This window comes from Pan paniscus, chromosome 17, assembly GCF_029289425.2.
Source record: "Pan paniscus chromosome 17, NHGRI_mPanPan1-v2.0_pri, whole genome shotgun sequence".
Classification (NCBI taxonomy): Eukaryota; Metazoa; Chordata; class Mammalia; order Primates; family Hominidae; genus Pan; species Pan paniscus.
Window position 1 is genome coordinate 94,450,142 of NC_073266.2, and position 19,316 is coordinate 94,469,457.

The window sequence follows — 19,316 nt, forward strand, 5'->3', positions numbered from 1 at the left end:
CTCCCAAAGTGCTGGGATTACAGGTGTGAGCTGCGCGCCTGGCCGGCTCTTTGTCTTAGATATTCTTCGTACTAGCCAGCCTGTTAGTCAGATAATTGTGTGAGATTTTTTCTTTTTTTTTTTTTTCAAGTTCTCAGTTCATTGCTGAATTCATTGTTCATCTTTTCCTTTGAAAGAGAAATCGTTGACTTTGATGAATATATGCTGGATACACTTTGTGTACGTAAATGTTGCTGAAAGCAACATTTGGATCGTTGGTCCAATAAAGCGCCTGAGGCCCAGGCTGTGAGAGACAGTAGGTGATGAGGCTGGAGGCTCTCTGCGCACCACGTGTTGTCAGATTTAGATCAGTCTATAAAGGTGTCGTCTCATTTAGTACAATTATTTTTCTGAATACTTAGACTCATTGCAGAACTTGACTTGGGAGAGTTTTACTTTTAAACACGAGACATCTTTTTAATGTTTTTAAACTATTAGGCATTCGGGTGTGTGTTGTCCTTCATCCTCCGTTCGTGCCTCGTGTCTTGTAGCTGGTGGAAGCACTTAAAGATAAGGCAAACGAGCTCTCTTCAGAGTTACTAATGTGTTCAGTTTTTATCTGAATTGCCACCATGACTTCAAAATGAAATCAGTAATAAAAAATGTTATTTAATCAATGACAACTCTTTCACTGTAGTATCCCACGCAAGTAACCTTTGACAGCATCTAATCTGATGAACTGTTGTTAACTTTTCTGAAGATATGAGCTTGCCCAGCAGCTCCAACAGCATCAGCAGGCAGCCTCGATAGATGACAGCACCGTAGACCAGCAGAGCATGCAGGCCTCCACTCAGATGCAGGTGGAGATCGAGAGCGACGAGCTGCCGCAGACGGCAGAGGTGGTCGCAGCGAACCCCGAGGCCATGCTGGACCTGGAACCTCAGCACGTGGTGGGCACGGAGGAAGCAGGGCTGGGCCAGCAGTTGGCAGATCAGCCCCTGGAAGCAGATGAAGGTAAATGTTTCAGGATATTTAACTTTGAGTGATCCCAACAGAGTTTTGCAGCCTTTCCCACTCATTGCAGTCCATTGGTGTCTCCCATCACTGACTTTTAAAACAATTTGTGCTGTATGTGAAAGAGATTGAATTGAGTATTTGATATCATTCCATGTCCTCTTAAATTAGATTTTTACTTTTCAATTTTATTAGATTTCTTAGGGGAAGTTCTTTTTTGAAAAAACAAAAACAAAGTGATCAGACTTCTTGTTAGGAAATATTCGAAATCTTGTTAAGAAGTAGTTGAAATTTTAGGACTACAGCAAAATCTACCGTCCTTATTTTGATATAGGTGCTTCCAATTTTTTTCCATACAGATATGCAGGGGTGTGTGTGTATGTGTGTGTCTGTGTGTGTGTGTGTGTGTGTGTGTTTGGTATGCATATATAATTATACAAATAAGGCTGGGTGTGGTGGCTCACGCCTGTAATCCCAGCATTTTGGGAGGCTGAGGCAGGTGGATCACTTGAGGTCAGCAATTCAAGACCAGCCTGGCTATGGTGAAACCGTGTCTCTACTAAAAATACGAAACTTAGCTGGGTGTGGTGGTGCATACCTGTAATCTCAGCTACGTAGGAGGCTGAGGCAGGACAATTGCTTGAACATGGGAGGTGGAGGTTGCAGTGAGCTGAGATGGCGCCATTGCACTCCAGCCTGGACAATGGAGTGAGTGAGACTCTGTCTCAAAAAAAAAAAAAAAAAAAAAAAAAAAATTATACAAATAGGACCTTGCAGTGCATACTATTTTGTGACCTTTTATCCCCAGTATATTGAGAACATCTTTCAAGTGTACATCTGTATGATCTTTAGTATTCTATAAAGTACACTCAGTGTAGATTCAAAGATGAATGTAGGTCAGTGAACTGTGGGTGACTGGTCTGCAGTGAGATGAGGCTCCTGAACCAGAATATAAAGCAGCACATTGTTTCCTTCATCAGTAAAGTTTGGCTACAAAACACAATGTCAGGTCAACTGTAGACTGTGTGATTAGTGACATAGCTGGCTGCGTCTGGCACAGGCTTCTTATCTCACACAGGCATGTCAGCAAACAGTGTGCTGACCAGTTTACTGTTTTGTTTTATGGATGTCTCAAATTGTCTCAAATGTATTCCGTCTTTGGGGAGGATTATACACTTACCCCTATGGTGCCTGCAACCATGCACACGCAGAAAGGTTTTAAACAATTATGGAATGTAATAGCATTTTAGAATATTGTTTAATGGAACAATGTCTGAGTTTTCAGACAGACGCTAAAGGCTTTCAGGGATGGTATTCTAGAAATGCAAAGAGAATGCTTTAAGCATATGTATGTATTAAATTATCTCCCTGTTTTCTTTTCAAAATAAGGTGTCTGATATTTGAAAACTCGCCGAAGTGTACTTTTGGACAGATTTGCAGTTGTGAAATAACTTCCAAATGTATGAGTCCCCCTTTTTTACATCTCATCCTTAGATGGGTTTGTGGCTCCACAGGACCCTCTGCGAGGGCACATAGACCAGTTTGAAGAGCAGACCCCTGCGCAACAGTCCTTCGAACCAGCAGGGCTACCCCAAGGTCAGTGGTGGGTTTTCAATGAAATTTGTAAGTGAGCTGTACTTCAGTTGAATTTAATTTCATGACAACCTTACATGTTTTCTCTTAAGGCCCTTCTAAAACGTATGGTTTCAAACCAAATAACTTTTTGCATGCATTGTAGATTTTTTTTTATTGATGCATACTATTTTGTGGTCTGCTTAGGTCTTCTGGAAAGTGGCCTTTGCAGCCATTCTACACGTAGTTTCCAGTCAAGAAAAGGTGGCTGAGTAGAAATTGGAACTTCGTGGTGGCTGGTCCTGTAAAGCCTCCGGTGCTGTAATGTCTGCTGAGCACAGCCTCCTGCCTGTTAGCAAACAGTGTTAAAGCTTGCTAATAGCAGCTAGTCCTAATTCTAATTCAGAAAATAGAAATGCCCCTTTAGACATTTTAAATTTATAAACCTTTTCTTAGAACATTTTAATGTAACTTTAATATTTTTGTAGAACTCCTCTTTTCCAATTTATTTTAGGTTTTACAGTGACTGATACGTACCATCAGCAGCCTCAGTTTCCACCTGTCCAACAGCTACAGGATTCCAGCACACTTGAGTCTCAGGCCCTCTCCACAAGCTTCCACCAGCAGAGCTTGCTGCAGGCTCCCAGCTCTGATGGGATGAATGTAGTGAGTATGGACAGAGGGGTGCATACATGGCAGTATTTAGCAGCTGCTATGTTATTCTTCACTGTCATTATTAAACATTTCCTTAAGGGAGATTTTAAGAGGCGTGCTCACTTCTTGTAGCATTAAGGTTACTGCATTACCTGGGAAATCCTCAGTGTTTAGTACATAGGGCTTTCTTTTTCCTTAAAACATTTTAATTTTGCTTAAAGGTTTCACTGCCATGGTGTGGCCTTGCATTTGTGATTAAAAACCAAAAATTGACTTGAGTGCTATGTAATAACTCGTTGAAAGGTACTATGTTGCTTTAGGCACAAAGCCTCAACATTTCTATTTGTGGACTTTTAAACATGTTAGAAGGAAAATATAATGAATGCTGACATTAAAAAATATTTAAATGCATCATTTAAAATTTTATCTCTTACTCCTCGTTGGAGACATTTTAATTTTGGTTTTGGTTTTCATTTTTCTGCTTTTGGAAATTTCTTAATAGTGATGAGAAATGATTGACCAATTGTTATCCCTCTTTGAAATCCACCACTGGTAGCTTTGCCCAAGTGGTAGGGCTGGACCCTCCCGTGAAAATTTCAGAACATTTTTCTCATAGCTAGAAACTACATAATTGGCAGCAGGTGCTGAATCTGGGAAGTGGAGAACGTACTTCTTAGCAGCTGACTTTACTCCAGAGCTCTCTAAATAAAACTGTGCAAATCCAGTTCTGTTGTTGTGGTTTAACTAAGTTGGTTTTGGAAGTCAGGTAAACAAATGCGACACAGGCCCTTGCTTATAGCAACGTGCACTTGCTGCCCAGGGGTGGATGACTCTACTGTTCGCAGTCTGTCCTGTGACTCCAGGCCTTCTGAAGGTCAGCGGAGCTTATCCTCTGCTCAGTGTGAGCGTGGATCTATTATAGAGTGGTTAGAAAACATTGACCAGATTTTTGTTTTGTCCTTGCTGTGGTAGCATGGGTTGTAACGCCGCTGTCAGGAAGGGATGGGGTCAGTGTGACTGCCCTATATATGCGTGGTACCGTTCTTGGGGATGGAGAGCATGTCTTTCTCACCCTCTGGTTTGTGTGACAAGAGGAGACATAATATTATACTCTCTGAAGGTGGGATGTTATTCACTGTCAGTAAGAGTAGAACAGATGAAAGAGGAATCTCTTATTAAGATATATAAAATAATCAGTTTTATGGTTGATGAAGCTTTGTATTAAGGTAGGGTAATAGAAAATAAATAGGTCTTCATTTAATAAAATCTGTATAAGTGATCCTTATTATTGCTCTGGCCTAAATGATTTCAGTGAACTATTTGGGGTTTCTCTCTCTTAAATCCACATTTTATGAATGTTCTTATCCTTAGTTCTTAGCTGCTCAGTTGTTTTATGTTTATTCACACATATTCAAGTAGTTTGCTTTATACTTCTCTTAAATTTTAGACAACTCGCTTGATTCAGGAGTCATCCCAAGAGGAACTGGACCTGCAGGCGCAAGGTTCCCAGTTTCTGGAGGACAACGAGGACCAGAGCAGGCGCTCTTACAGGTAGTTGTCTGCACAGACCAGCTCATGGTATTGCCGGCTCCCAGGAACGGATGCTGCTGTGTGTTTGCCCCGCTCCAAGGGCTCTGCGATTTCATTCTCTCAAAACTGTTCAAAACAGTTCCATTGTCATCCGTATTCTGTAAATAAACGATCTGAGACAAAAGAGATTAACTTGCTAAACTTTTTACAGCAGATAAGTGAGCGGGCCAGGATTTGGATACGGCAGTCTTCAGTTTGTCTGTTTGAAGTACTCTGCTGCAGCTTCCCGTCACTGTTTTAAGTCATTATTATTCCATTTTCAGAAATTAGTTAAATTTATATTATGCCTTTTAGTTCAAGACTCTTCATGTGCTTTACATATAACAATCTGTGTACCAGGATACAGCACAATTAGAAAGACAGCTTTTTAGATGTGTCCGTCCGCTGGCTCAGCAGTACATACCGAGCACCCTCTGTGCACAGTGTACAAGTAATTTTTGTATTTTTAGTAGAGACGGGGTTTCACCACATTGGCCAGGCTGGTCTCAAACTCCTGACCTCAGGTGATCCACCTGCATTGGCCTCCCAAAGTGCTGGGATTACAGGCGTGAGCCACCGCCAAACCAGATTTACAAGAGTGAATTTTCAAAATGTATTCAGACACTTCCAGCTTTTAGTTTAATTTGGACTTGAGAGGAAAGTTAGTTGCCTCTACGTGGGCACCCAGTCTTGACTTAGGTTATAGTGTAGGGACGTCACTAACCTCTTACTGGAGATTAAAACTTGAGAATGGACAAGAGAGACATACTAATGGAATAAGCTTTTAATAATAGGTGAGTAGGAGTTTTGAAATTTATAATTATTTTAATCCTTAAGATAACATTAGTCTATTCAGTAACAACTGAAGGGGAAATAACACTGCATATTTATATATTATTCAGCATAACTCCAGTACACTCTGTTTTGTATTTTATAAACCAAAGGAGTACATGGATTGGCATTTCCAAGTGACTAGATGCAGGAGTGATTCTGCTTCTGAGGCAATGGAAGGATTCATAGTGTCTAACGACTTAATAAAGAAAGGAGTGCATACATTTTCTTCCTATTATGCTTAGAGAGAGTTTCTAATTAAATATTATGTCTGCTGGGGAGTTATAGGATTTACTGTTTTTTAAGTAATGCATTTAAGACTATAAATACTCTAAGCAGAATTTGGTCTAACAAATGATTGTTGGCAATATTTTATACTTTATAATTTCTTCAATGTTGGAGAGCGCACCTAGGTTCTGTAACAGTTGTGCCTAAATGTTTCATGGTTGTTGGTGAAGCTTGTTTGCTTTTCTTCCCTTTTCAGGTGCTGTATTTGTAATTGTGCTATGAATTAACGTGGTCTGAGTTCTGTATGTTTGCTTTGTAGGTGTGACTATTGCAACAAAGGCTTTAAGAAGTCCAGCCACCTGAAGCAGCACGTGCGGTCGCACACCGGGGAAAAGCCCTACAAGTGCAAGCTCTGTGGACGCGGCTTTGTTTCCTCTGGGGTCCTCAAGTCCCACGAGAAGACACACACAGGTCACTGTCTGCCTTATACTTGGAGATTAGTCCTTTAAAGAAAAAAGCTTTATTGAGATATAATCCATATACCATTCAATTCACCCACTTAAAGTGTACAATTCAGTGATTTTTAGTATGTTCATAGAGTTCTGCAACCATCAAAACTGTAGCTTTAGGACATTTTTATTACACATAAAAGAAACTCTGTACCCATTAACAGTCACTCCCCATTTCCCCTCAATGCCCAGAACTTCAGGCACCCAGTATCTACCTCTGTCTTTATAGATTTGCCTGTCCTGGGTATTTTATAGAAATACGTGGCATTTTGTGTCTGTTTCTTTCACAGCACAGTGTGCTCAAGTTTCACCCATGCTGTATGGGTGGATCAGAACCTCATTCCTTTCCATTGTAGGATATGCCACGTCTTATTGATCCATTCATCGGGTGATGGACATTGGAGTTATTTCCATATTTTGTTTATTATGAGTAATCCTGCTATGCACATTTGTATTTAAGTGTTTGTGTGGACATGGGCTCATTGCTGTACCTAGGAGTGGAATTGTTTGGTCATATGTTAACTCTGTTAAAACATTTGTTTTCCATTGTGGCTGTGGGATTTGACAGCCCACGGTAGCGTGGGAGGGCTCTGGTTTCCCCACATCCTTGCCAATGACTATTATTGCTTCTCTTATGACCGGCTTTGTGGATGGTCATGAGCCTTCCCACGTGCCATTGTGGTTTTGCTTTGATTTGCATTTCTTCGATGGCTAATCATGTTAAACATCTTTCACAGACACTGAGAAATGTCTGTTCTAATCTTATGCCCATTTTAACATTGGATTATTTGCCTTATTGAGTTGTAAGAGGTTTTTATATTCTGGCTACTGGACCTTTATCAGATACATGGTGTACAGTTAAAAATATTTTTAACATCTTCCTGTTATCTGTTTCATATACTCAGTATATTCATTATAAGTTTAATATCAATGTATATTTTGTATAAGGCTTTATTTGAAAATGAAGATATACTGCTTAGAAACATAGAGCCAAGCAAAATAAGGAAAAGTTTTATTGACTGGTCCATAGGTTGATGATTGAGGAGTGGTTTTAGTGGATATTGGAAAGATTGCTGGGAGTAGTTTATATGGTACTTTGAAGGACCTGCTACGGAGGCAGAGAGCAGCAATATATGACTTTTGTAAGGAACGGTGGAAGAAAGACAGAAATAGGAGGAAAATAGCTAGTTACTTGGTTCTGTGTCATTGGTCCGGAGGAGAGAGGGCCTTCTATATGGGACTTTATTTGAAAGTAAAGCTGTATAGAAGATTTATAGACTAGTTCTTAATGCCTAATCTACCTCATGTGCTATGGGAGTGATGAAAAGATGGATTGGAGAAAACATTTCTGGGGTAGAATCCACATGTTGCCAGTTTAAATGTAAAAGACCAAGGACAGAGGGGACTTGATTTGTTTTGAAGACTGTGACTTCACAGAGCCTGCTGATTTCAGTAGAGAAGGCAGTAAGATGTCCTATGTCAACTTCCATGTTCTTAAAACAATCCCATTTCTAAAAATTGGAAACCCACACCAAATAAACTATCTATAATTTTGTAATTTACTTTTTTTTTTTTAACCAAAGTCTGCTAAGCCTCAGGATAATGTTGTGACTTATTAAACATATCTTTGTTTGGTTTTGACTGCTTCTGGTTTTAAGGTAATGAAATAGGATTGGTTCCAGCCGTTTTTTCTGTTTCTGTGCTTGTAGGAGTGAAGGCGTTCAGCTGCAGTGTGTGCAATGCCTCCTTCACCACCAATGGCAGCCTCACCCGGCACATGGCCACACATATGAGCATGAAGCCTTATAAGTGTCCGTTTTGTGAGGAGGGTTTCCGAACTACAGTGCATTGTAAAAAGCACATGAAGAGACACCAAACAGTCCCCTCTGCTGTGTCAGCCACTGGAGAGACAGAAGGAGGAGGTATTTTCCATTTGTTGATTCAAGGTGTATTAACCCGATGCTAATTTAGGAATAAATCCATTCACAAATCACCGTGAGTATTTTGACCTGGCTATATATAGATTAGTTCAGTAGCACCCTGAGTTTTTAATAATTTTATTTTCTGATTATGAAAGCCATACATGCTCTTGGAAGAAAAATTCAGAGGTGCAATGAAGAAAACATCTGCTCTTACAAATCACCACGCGCTGAGTTAGCATTCACTCTCACACTGTGTTCTTCCTTTCATGCTTGGGCGCGCATGTTGCTAGAGACTTGAATGTTTTTAACAAATATGGTATCTTGCTCTATATAGTGTTGTAGCATGCTTAATTTTTTTGTCTACTGAAGTTTATTACAGGCATATTTAATTTATTGAACACAGGCCTACATCAGTTCAGATGACTCCATGGAATTCCATCATATTTTATTATATAATTTTCTGTTGATGGGTTGATGGATGTGCAGCTAGTATCTGGTCTTTCACTGAAATGGTAATGGTAGCATTTATGGACTGCTGGTAACCTTTGGTAAAACCTGTGCTTGCCATTACGTTGTCTCATGTAATAGACACAAAACACCGCATAGTTGGAGGGATTAATCTCATTTTGTACGCTAGCCAGCTAAACATTAGACAAGTTAATTCGCCCAAGTCCCATACCAAGTGGAAAAATCCTGAGTATTATTTTTGTGCTTATACTTTTTGTACTTATAAGACAACTTCTTTTTTAGGAAGTTCCACAATGAAATTATACAGTTAAGAATAGAGCACATTTTATATTTTGACACGTTGCGCCAGCACACAGATTGCAGTTTTTAAATCCGTGTGTGTTCTGACACTCTTGGAGGTCACGGCTGGTCTGAGTGTATGTGTTGGCCTGGGCTCTTGCCTGTGCCGTGGCCATCCTGTCCTGGCACAGTTGGTGCGCAGTGTTGTCAGTGAATCTTGTGTCAGTGGCTGTGTGGAGACGGGTGCTAAATGGGGACTGTCATCGGAGGTCAGACCTGCTGGTGGCCCATCATCCTCTCTCAAGGTACTGCCCCCTCTGTCTGCTTTGCCACCATCTGACCGAAAGACCACAGTGAGACCATCTGGGGTCCCCGGTGGGTTATGGCAGTCTACCTTTCTCTGCTGTTTTGAGGAATAAGTCTGTAAAACTTGCCTAAACTCCCTCAAAGTAACAAAAACTGCGACTTAACCATTGCCAGAGCCATTGTGCACCTCATTTCTTTAGTAGATAATTCTGGAATAAAAGTTTCTGACCTGTTAAACTGAGATAGTTCAAACTTTTCAATCTGATGATACTTAGTAAAGCCTTTATTTCCATTTTTAAAATTCTGTCATGAGATTTCATAAAGTATAAAAAGAAAATGACCCTTTCCTTCAAATGAGTTAAAGGCTATAGGACATCCAGGCATTATTTCTAGAACCCCGTCATTTGGAGAGTGTTAATTTATCAGCCAAATACAAATAATCTCTAAGCCGCTTTACATATTCTTTCCTGTCGATTAATAAAGCTTCTAATGCTACTGAATTCTAGCATCGATTTGGGAGTTCTGTTTGGGCTTCATCTCACTGCTACATATTTATTTAGATTCACCTTGTATGCCTTGTTTTCCTTGGATCATTGTGGGGGAAACTGCAGATGAACTCTTGTCCATAGGAGAAAAGTCACGTGTTAAATTGTGTTGTTTTGCCCAAACCTAGAGACTTGGATAGGGGTTAAATTCCCTCACATTTATTGTGACGTTAGCCTGCTTGGCCTAACACTTGCCGACTGTTTCATGCTGTCTGTCTGTCGTGCTTAATTTTGTTGTTCTCTGTCTCCAGTCTGTGCTATACTGATTGTGTTCTCAGTTCCTTAAAGAATGTTAACAGAGTTACCTCCTTATTTCCTCATGTGTGTTGGTGGGGCCGCTATCTATAAGCTGCCCTCAAATCATTCCAAGCTTTATTGGTATAATGTGGACTTTCAGTTTGCTGTATCTTTTTCTGGAATTTCTACGAGATGGACATTGAGTCCACTGGCTTTATCCTCCATGACTTTCTCCCTCAACCCACACCCTCGCTGTCCTTTGCTCCCCTCTCTTTCTTCTTCCCTCCCCAATCCCCTCCCATCTCTCATCTTTTTTCCTTTTTATGTGCTAAGAAAAATTATCCAGTTTGTTTTTAAATTTACTTATTTGGTGAATTAATCACTGTCCACTTTGCAATTTAGTTTTTCTGTTGAGTTGTAAGTTTTCTTTAGTTAGTCATACAATAATGACCTCCCTGCTCCCAGCCAAACTTTTTTTCCTTCTCTAGTATTCTTTTTTAATCAATTGGAATGCGTCCTTATTTTTCATTTAGGAATGAATACTTATGCATATAGTTCTCTCTCAGTATCAGCTGAGGATTGGTTCCTGTACTCCTGAGGACACCAAAATCTGCAGATGCTGAAGTTCCTGATATCAAACAGCATAGTATCTGCATGTAACCTACACGCATCCACTTGTATACTTTAAGCCATCTCTAGATCACTTATAATACCTAATATAATATAAATGCTATGTAAATAGTTTGGGGTTCTTTTGAGAGACAGGGTCTCACTCTGTCACCCAGGCAGGAGTACACTGGCACAATCATAATTCACTGCAGCTTGAACTCCTGGGATCAAGCAATCCTCCCACCTCAGGCTCCTGAGTAGCAGGGGCTACAGGCTCACCACCACGCCTGGCTGATTAAAAAAAATTTTTTTTTGTAGAGACGGGGTCTTGCTCTGTTGCCTAGGCGGTCTTGAACTTCCGTGCCAAGCCCCACCTTGGCCTCCCAATATGCTGGGATTACAGGCGCGCGCCCCCATGCCTGGTTAATTTTTAAATTTTTGATAAAGATGGAGTCTTGCTGTGTGGCCCAGGCTGGTCTCACACTCCTGGCCTGAAGCAATCTTTCCATCTCAGCTTCCCAAAGCAGTGGGATTACAGGTGTGAGCCACTGCACCTGGTTGTAAATAGCCAGTATAATGTATCGTTTATTGAATAATAACAAGAAAAAAAGGATCTGTATTTTCTAACTGCAGTTGGTTGAATCTATGGATGTGGAAGGCACAGATACAGAGGGCCAACCACATATATTTTTAAAGTTTTATTTTCTTCTTTATAGTAATTGTTTTTAGTTGGGGGCCGTTTGCTAATTTATTAATTTGGTCTCCCATTTTTGGGCTTCTGGTTTTAAAAAATCTGATGGTAATTCATTTTTTGCCCTTATTAATAAATGAATATCTATATTTATAAATACCGGTAGCTTGTGTGGACACTGTCAGCCTCAAAGCTTACTCCTGAATTTTCAGGGAGGGGTAGAAGCAGGTCTTTAATCTGAGCGTCTTCCTAATGTTGGTCATCACTCTCCTAAAGGATGCCCTTCACTTGGATTTTTTTTGGTTACATAATATTTCTACATATTTATGACGCACATGTGATATTTTGTTTCATGTATAGAATGTGGAATGATCAAATCAGAGTACTTGGGGTATTCATCACCTTAAGTATTTAGCAGTTTCTAAGTATGGGAACATTTCAAGTTCTCTCCTGTAGCTACTTTGAAATATACATTGTTGTTAACTAATCACCCTACTCTGCTATCAAACATTAGAGCTTATTCCTTCTATCTAAGCAGATGTTTTCACCCCCTCACCAACCTCTGTTCATCCCCCGCCCCCCACTTTCCAGTACACTTGGCTGTTTTCTTTCCATGACCTAAGTTTCTCAATAGAGGTGGGAAAATATAGCAACTCTCTACCATCATAAAAATAGCTTGGTTGAGTGATTAATTTTCATTACATACATACCTATTTAGTTTTAATTGTTTTGCTAAAAACCTAAGTTTTCTTCATTACGATTTTGATCCCTTTTCCTTGATTTTGTGTAGACATTTGTATGGAGGAAGAGGAAGAACATTCTGACAGAAATGCATCACGGAAGTCTCGTCCTGAGGTCATCACTTTCACGGAGGAGGAGACAGCCCAGTTAGCCAAGATCCGGCCTCAGGAGAGCGCCACGGTGTCAGAGAAGGTCCTGGTGCAGTCCGCGGCAGAAAAGGACCGCATCAGTGAGCTGAGGGACAAGCAGGCGGAGCTGCAGGACGAGCCCAAGCACGCCAACTGCTGCACATACTGCCCCAAGAGCTTCAAGAAGCCCAGCGACCTGGTGAGGTGAGGGCATGGCTACGCCGCGCGGGTTCCGCTCTGAAGACTGGAGGTGCAGGCAGCTGCTCCTTCGGTGATTTTCACTGCAGCAGGGCCATTAGTTTCTGAACCTGGTGTCACCTGAGTGATGGCACCTTACTTACTTGAATGTATGGTTTTAAGCTTGAATTAGTTCTCTGCAGTAAACTCATTCAGAATATTAATTAGTCTGTTTTCGGCTGTGCATGGTGGCTCACACCTGTAATCCCAGCACTTTGGGAGGCTGAGGCGGGAGGATCACCTGAGGTTGGGAGTTTGAGACCAGCCTGACCAACATGGAGAAACCTGGTCTCTACTAAAAAATACAAAATTAGGTGGGCGTAGTGGTGGGTGCCTGTAATCCCAGCTACTCGGGAGCCTGAGACAGGAGAATCGCTTGAACCTGAGAGGTGGAGGTTGTGGTGAGCTGAGATCATGCCATTGCACTCCAGCCTGGGCAATAAGAATGAAACTCCGTCTCAAAAAAAAAAAAAAAAAAAGTCTGTTTTCTCTATAGATTGCTTATGCTTATTTCTGTATGGTTGTCATAGTAGTAAACAATGAAAACAAATGTATCCATTGAGGAAGGCAGGGCTCTAAGCTTTGTGGACAGGCAGAAGAGCAGCAGGCGCCCTCCTGCCTCTGAGGCCTGCCAGTCAGTGTGAGGAGCGGGACACAAGCGCGTGACAGGAGGGAGACTAATTGGCAATCGGCCAAACAGCAGTGGCTGATACATGAGATCGAGTTGAGCAGAACCATGAAGAATCTGGAAACCAAGACCCATGGTAAAGAACAGAAGGGGCTCTCAGAATGTCCTTCCTTTCTGGAGAAAGGAAGACCAAAGTATCAGCGTTCTCCTGAAGAATCAGAAGTGTTTCTGTATATAACAGGGATGCTTATGTTTTGCTCTAGGAGATAGAACTAATTATTCAGCAACTTAATAAAACAAACCGTGAAGATTTTAATATTGCAGGATGTTTCAGAAAACCAAAGGGTGTGTTCCTTGTACTCTGTTCTACAGAGGACAGCAGCAGGTGCTGCAGGGAAAGGGTAGGTGGTTTCAAGGAGCTGCTGGGTTGGCAGTGCCACCCTAGTGAGCACACACCTTGACTGCTGGCCTTCATGTTTCGACCACAGCAGGAAGGGGAGGTGTGTTCAGCTAGAGAGTGACAATGAGGGAGGTGACTGGAGAAGAGAGAGAGCCCAGGTCCCACTGGGTGGTGTGGCCACAGGACCCTTCAACAGCGAGCTCTCGTTGAGCCATGCAGTGAAGTTCCGGGGTAGGATCTAAGTTGATGGTGTGATCTGAGGTTGGGCATAAGACATAGAAAGTTAAACTAAGGAGAGGAGGAGCTAAGGGGTTGTGATGGAAAACTTGAGGTGTTTATAAGAAGGAGTCCAGTCTGGCCAGCAGTTGTGTGTGGCCTGGAGGAACTCATAAACTAACTGATAGGGTGAGATAGTTTTCCAGTAGGGGTTAGTGGTGGAGTCATAGATGAGAAAGTCAGGCCTGGCAAGGGTGTCACATGGAGGTGTTGAGACAGCACTTTGTGACCTGCCTGTGGGTGGGGCGTGCCAGCCAATTAGCAGAGACAAAATGCTACCAAGGCGACATAAAGTGCTAAGCATATCTCCATCGACTGTACCTGAAGACCAGAAGAGTGGGACATTCTTTTTTTTTTTTGAGTTGGAGTCTCGCTCTGTCGCCCAGGCTGGAGTGCAGTGGCGTGGTCTCGGCTCAGTGCAAACTCCGAGAACGGGACATTCTTATAGCTGTGTTTTCTTCTTCTTGTCCTATCCTTCATTTTAAAAAAGTTCAAGGTTCAGACTCCCAGTGAGTAAATGTGATGAGAAACAAAAAATGGTACTGAAGGGTGTCCTGCTCCCCAGAGATAAGCACTGTTAACAGTTTTTTGAGTATTTTTTTCGGAAATGTCTAGACATATACCAATGTTAAGTTGTACGATTCTGGTTTTCAAATTTTTACATATCAATGAGTCATAGGTATTTTTCTTCGTCAGTATCTATAAACCTATTTTATTCTTTTTAATGGCAGTGTAGGGTTCTGTTGCATGGGGATACCAAATTAATCTTACCAGACCCCTCCCGACGAACACTGAGTTCCACGCTTGGTGACTGGCAGGGCGCTGTGGTGACTCTTCCGTGAGCCTGTGTGCCTCTGATGGCTCAGTGAGGGTAGAGTCTGGCAAAGGCCACCAGAGGGCCATGTGCCTCTGTCTTTCAGAGACTCCGAGTGCCTGTTTTACAGCTGCAGCCAACAGGATGGGGGAAACGATATCTCGTCGTTTTCATCTGTTCTTCTTTGATTCTAAGTGTGATTGAACAGCTTTGCATATGTTTTTTGGCTGTTTGTATTTCTTCTGTAAACTCTCTGTGCATTGCCAACTTTTCTACTCTGATATCGTTTGGGTTTTCCTGCTGATTTGATTTGTCAGAGTTCTTGGGTTTTTTAAGGAAATTGTCTTTTTTTTTTTTTTTTTTTTTTGAGACACAGTCTCACTTTGTCACCCAGGCTGGAGTGCAGTGGCCCAATCTTGGCTCACTGCAACCTCTGCCTCCTGGGTTCAAGCGATTCTCCTGTCTCAGCCTCCTAAGTAGCTGGGATTACAGGCGCCTGCCACCACACCCTGTTAATTTTTGTATTTTCAGTAGAGACAGGATTTTACCATGTTGGCCAGTCTGGTCTCGAAATCCTGACCTCAGGTGATCTCCCCACCTCGGCCTCCCACAGTGCTGGGATTACAGGCGTGAGCCACCGCTCCTGGCCCTAAGGAAATTATCTCTATTATTATTTGTCTTGCAAATATTTTCGTTGTTATTTGGATTTGTTTATGGTATTTTTTGTATGGAGTGAAGCTTAAAGTTTTTCTTGGCCAAACTTAATCAGAACGTAGTAACACCTAATTTTAATTTATATAGTTATAAATTTCAAATCATGAAGTCATTTGTCAATGTGTCTATAATTAATGCTTTTTGGATAGGCATGTTCGAATCCATACTGGAGAAAAGCCATACAAATGTGATGAATGTGGAAAGAGTTTTACTGTGAAATCCACTCTCGATTGTCATGTGAAGACTCACACAGGTAAGGAAAACATGCCTGCGTCACTGGTAGAGGTCTTAGGATAGCATTTCGTATGTTTTGTTCCTATATATTTTGTGTACATAAATACTTTCCAAATTATGGAACGCTTAAAAATGAGGCACCATGAAGAAAGTGATATAAAAGATTTTTTTATTCCTGACACAGGGAAAACTGTCCAAATGACACTAAGACAAAAAAGGATTAGGTCTCAAAAGTTGAATTTTTCTTAAAAATGGTCACGTATTCTTACTCATGCTTAAATAACTTTGTTAAAAGTCTCATTTAAGCCAAAGAGGTTTAGTTTGTTGAGGTTTTGTAAAACCCGGCACTTAGCAAATCTGATGGCAGTTATCATTTCATAATTATTTTTATATGGGGAGAAACTCTTGCAAAGGCAGAAATGAATGTCCAAGTTTCCTGGCCTTTTTCTCATCTTCATCTTGTCTGTGCCTTTGCTTCTGGAATTCTGCACAGTGCCTCCCAGCGGTGGGGAGGCTGCCTCTGCCTCTGCCTGCTTGGGAATCCTGTAGTCCTCCTGTGAGCTCTGTGGTCCTAGACAAGGTTCTCCTCTCAGCCACAAGTTTCTTCTGCAGAAGATGGGGCTAGTAGTTGTACCTCCGTCTTTGGGAGTTCAGACATTTAAATAGCTTTAAGCATTAAGACATTTAAATAGCTTGGAAAAGTGTTTGGCCTTTGGTAAACACTTAGGAATGGATTGGCCTGTGGTAAACGCACAGTGAATGCAGAGCTGTTGTTATAATGATTCATAGAATTATGATTATGAGGCTAATTTACATTCTTCATTGTTGGTTATAAGCAGAATTCAACAGACAAGAACAAATGGACTTTCACACATTTACCTGAAGCCCTGTGATTCTTTTCTGATGGGTTAATATTTGTAACTAGATAAACAGATCCCTGAGCTTGTTTATATGACTGTCCTGTGTGCAGTTTTTCTGTTGTTTCATTAGGCTCCCTGTATTTATCTCTTTTGTGTAATGCAGTGAACTTTTTGTGGATATGGAGGGCCCGGCATCACTTATCTTTGTGCCTCCAGGCCTAGGGCACGGCCTCTCATGCAGCAGGTGCCCAGTGACGTCCACGATGACTTGGTGCACGCTGCTTCATCATTTCCTTGGTTTTGGAGTTCAGCGTAGGCCACGTGGATAAGGACTAGAAATGGAAGTCTCTGGATAAATACCTTTTGGTGCCTCTTTCTCCATTCTGAAGTAGAGGTGTGATTTCTGAGGAACCCAGGGCGGCGTTGGGATAGCAGGTTGCACTAGTCCCTTGGTGGATCCTAGTGTGCACCATCCTGTAAAAATTAGCATTTGTTCCTGGACAGTAGAGGGGAAAAGCCAGCCAGGAAGTTTTTCAGCTCCCAGAGGCTCTTGGAGGGTGGAGCCTATGCTCATGGTGCTCCGAGCCTTCGTGGCCTTTGCTATACCCAGTAATCATGAAAAGAGCCTAAGGAACTAGGTACATGACACTAGGCACACAGCCCTCTGACCCTAGCATAGAACTCTCCTTTGCATTTTCTCCCAGTGTGATGCCTACCTGTGCTGGCATTGTGGTTGCCCCTGTTTGGCAGAAGAGAAGATAGAGAGATGCTGAGATGTTAAAGTACCATTTGTAAAATTAAAGAAAAGTGACAGTAATTCAGAGCCGGGCTATTAAGTCATACCACCCATTAGCTTCTGATAAATATAAATCAACTACTCCAATCAAGGTTCAGAATAATGCAGTGGTTTAGAAACACTGTAAACCTCAAAGGCTTGTGAAAATGCTAAATTCAAATTGTAAACAATATACTGTTAAATTTACAATCCTGCAGCGATTGCCTGTGACGTCCGTAACATCTTATAGGTGAAAGGGATTCTCATTAAAGTACTTCCATCCACCGATTCAACGTATTTACATCCATATTGACAGCTGAGTGGGGTGGGGGTGAGTGTCGCGACTGCCATCGCCTCTGTTGATTCTTGGCTGGGCTTTTCACAGGTCAGAAGCTCTTCAGCTGTCACGTCTGCAGCAACGCCTTCTCCACGAAGGGAAGTCTGAAGGTCCACATGCGTCTGCACACGGGAGCCAAGCCCTTCAAATGCCCGCATTGCGAGCTGCGTTTCCGTACCTCGGGTAGAAGAAAGACACACATGCAGTTTCATTATAAACCAGACCCAAAGAAGGCCAGAAAGCCTATGACTCGAAGCTCTTCGGAAGGACTGCAGCCTGTAAACCTCCTCAACTCCTCCTCTACCGACCCAAACGTGTTTATCATGAACAACTCTGTTCTAACAGGACAGTTTGATCAGAATCTGCTGCAACCAGGACTGGTGGGCCAAGCTATTCTTCCTGCCTCTGTGTCAGGTAAACGCTGAGCCGAGGGAATGAGAGCAGCACAGTGATTGAACTGTTCTGTGCTGCTTCTGTCTGTTCCCACGATAGAAGAGATGTTGTTTACCGTAGCACCATGTTTCCTTTCTTTGAGCCTTTTCCTTATAAGGCATTCGGAAAAATTGGAATTCCATCTTGCAGACATTGCTCCTTTCCATTTCCCATTCTGTCTTCCATGCCAGCTGCTTTTTTACACTAAGCACTTTGTTTAGCTTTTGTCTTTAGTGGGTGTAAACTTGTTTTTACTCAGTTGGCATTCTCATAAATTTAGTAGTGAGAAGTGTAATTTATAAATACTCATTAGCATTGTTTTTGATATAGTGCAGTTTTCCAGTTGTTCTTGCATCTCATAGTGCTTGAGAAGTGTTACGTTTTAGCTAGTTGTGTTGATTTGTGTACCTGTGAGTAAATGCAGCCGTTGTACATGGCAGTCAGATGTCCTGTGTGCCCTTCTTTCTGTTTCTGTGACTCGTGGCAGGATTGCAGCCTGACCACCACTCAGTAGTAGTGGTTGTTTTGAACCTTTGGCTAATCAGTAGAATCTTTTTTGAGCTACTTTTCTGATACGTTTAAAGTGGGCAATATGAGTATCTATTTCACAGAGTTCTGGGGTGATTAGACAGTGTGTGTGTATGGTGTAAAGTGTATCTGTTTCACAGAGTTGCTCTGCGGTGATTAGACTGTATGTGGATATAGTATAAAGTAGGTTTCTGAGGTGATGAGACAGTGTATGTGTATATGGTATAAAGGAGATTTCTCGGGTGATTAGACAGTGTATGCGTATGGCATAAAGGAGTATCTGTTTTACAGAGTTGTTCTGGGGTGATTAGACAGTGTATTTGTGTATGGTATAAAGTAGGTTTCTGGGGTGATTAGACAATGTATGTGTATATGGTATAAAGTAGGTTTCTGGGGTGATTAGACATTGTGTATATATATGGTATAATGGGTGATTAGACAGTGTATGTGCATATATGGTAGAAAGTAGGTTTCTGGGGTAATTAGACTGTGTGTATATGGTGTAAAGTAGGTTTCTGGAGTGATTAGACAGTGTGTGTATATGGTATAAAGGGTGATTAGACAGTGTGTGTATATATGGTATAAAGGGTGATTAGACAGTGTGTGTGATTAGACAGTGTGTGTATATATGGTATAAATGGTGATTAGACTGTGTGTGTGATTAGACAGTGTGTGTATATATGGTATAAAGGGTGATTACACAATGTGTGTGATTAGACAGTGTGTGTATATATGGTATAAAGGGTGATTAGACAGTGCATGTGTATATGGTATAAAGGGTGATTAGACAGTATGTGTG

General features: G+C 41.5%; 1 protein-coding gene across 6 annotated transcripts in view; it reads left to right on the forward strand.

The window, feature by feature from the left end:
• Positions 1–19,316, forward strand: part of ZNF236 (zinc finger protein 236) — a 157,684-nt gene that overhangs the window by 84,418 nt on the left and 53,950 nt on the right. For all 6 annotated transcript variants that reach the window (XM_055102380.2, XM_034944088.3, XM_063597369.1 and 3 more), the window contains 9 exons: positions 740–993; positions 2,488–2,589; positions 3,080–3,231; positions 4,667–4,770; positions 6,167–6,318; positions 8,066–8,278; positions 12,204–12,486; positions 15,501–15,604; positions 17,606–17,971. In XM_055102380.2, the coding sequence (XP_054958355.1) occupies positions 740–993; positions 2,488–2,589; positions 3,080–3,231; positions 4,667–4,770; positions 6,167–6,318; positions 8,066–8,278; positions 12,204–12,486; positions 15,501–15,604; positions 17,606–17,971 (1,730 nt within the window). The remainder of the gene's footprint in view (positions 1–739; positions 994–2,487; positions 2,590–3,079; positions 3,232–4,666; positions 4,771–6,166; positions 6,319–8,065; positions 8,279–12,203; positions 12,487–15,500; positions 15,605–17,605; positions 17,972–19,316) is intronic.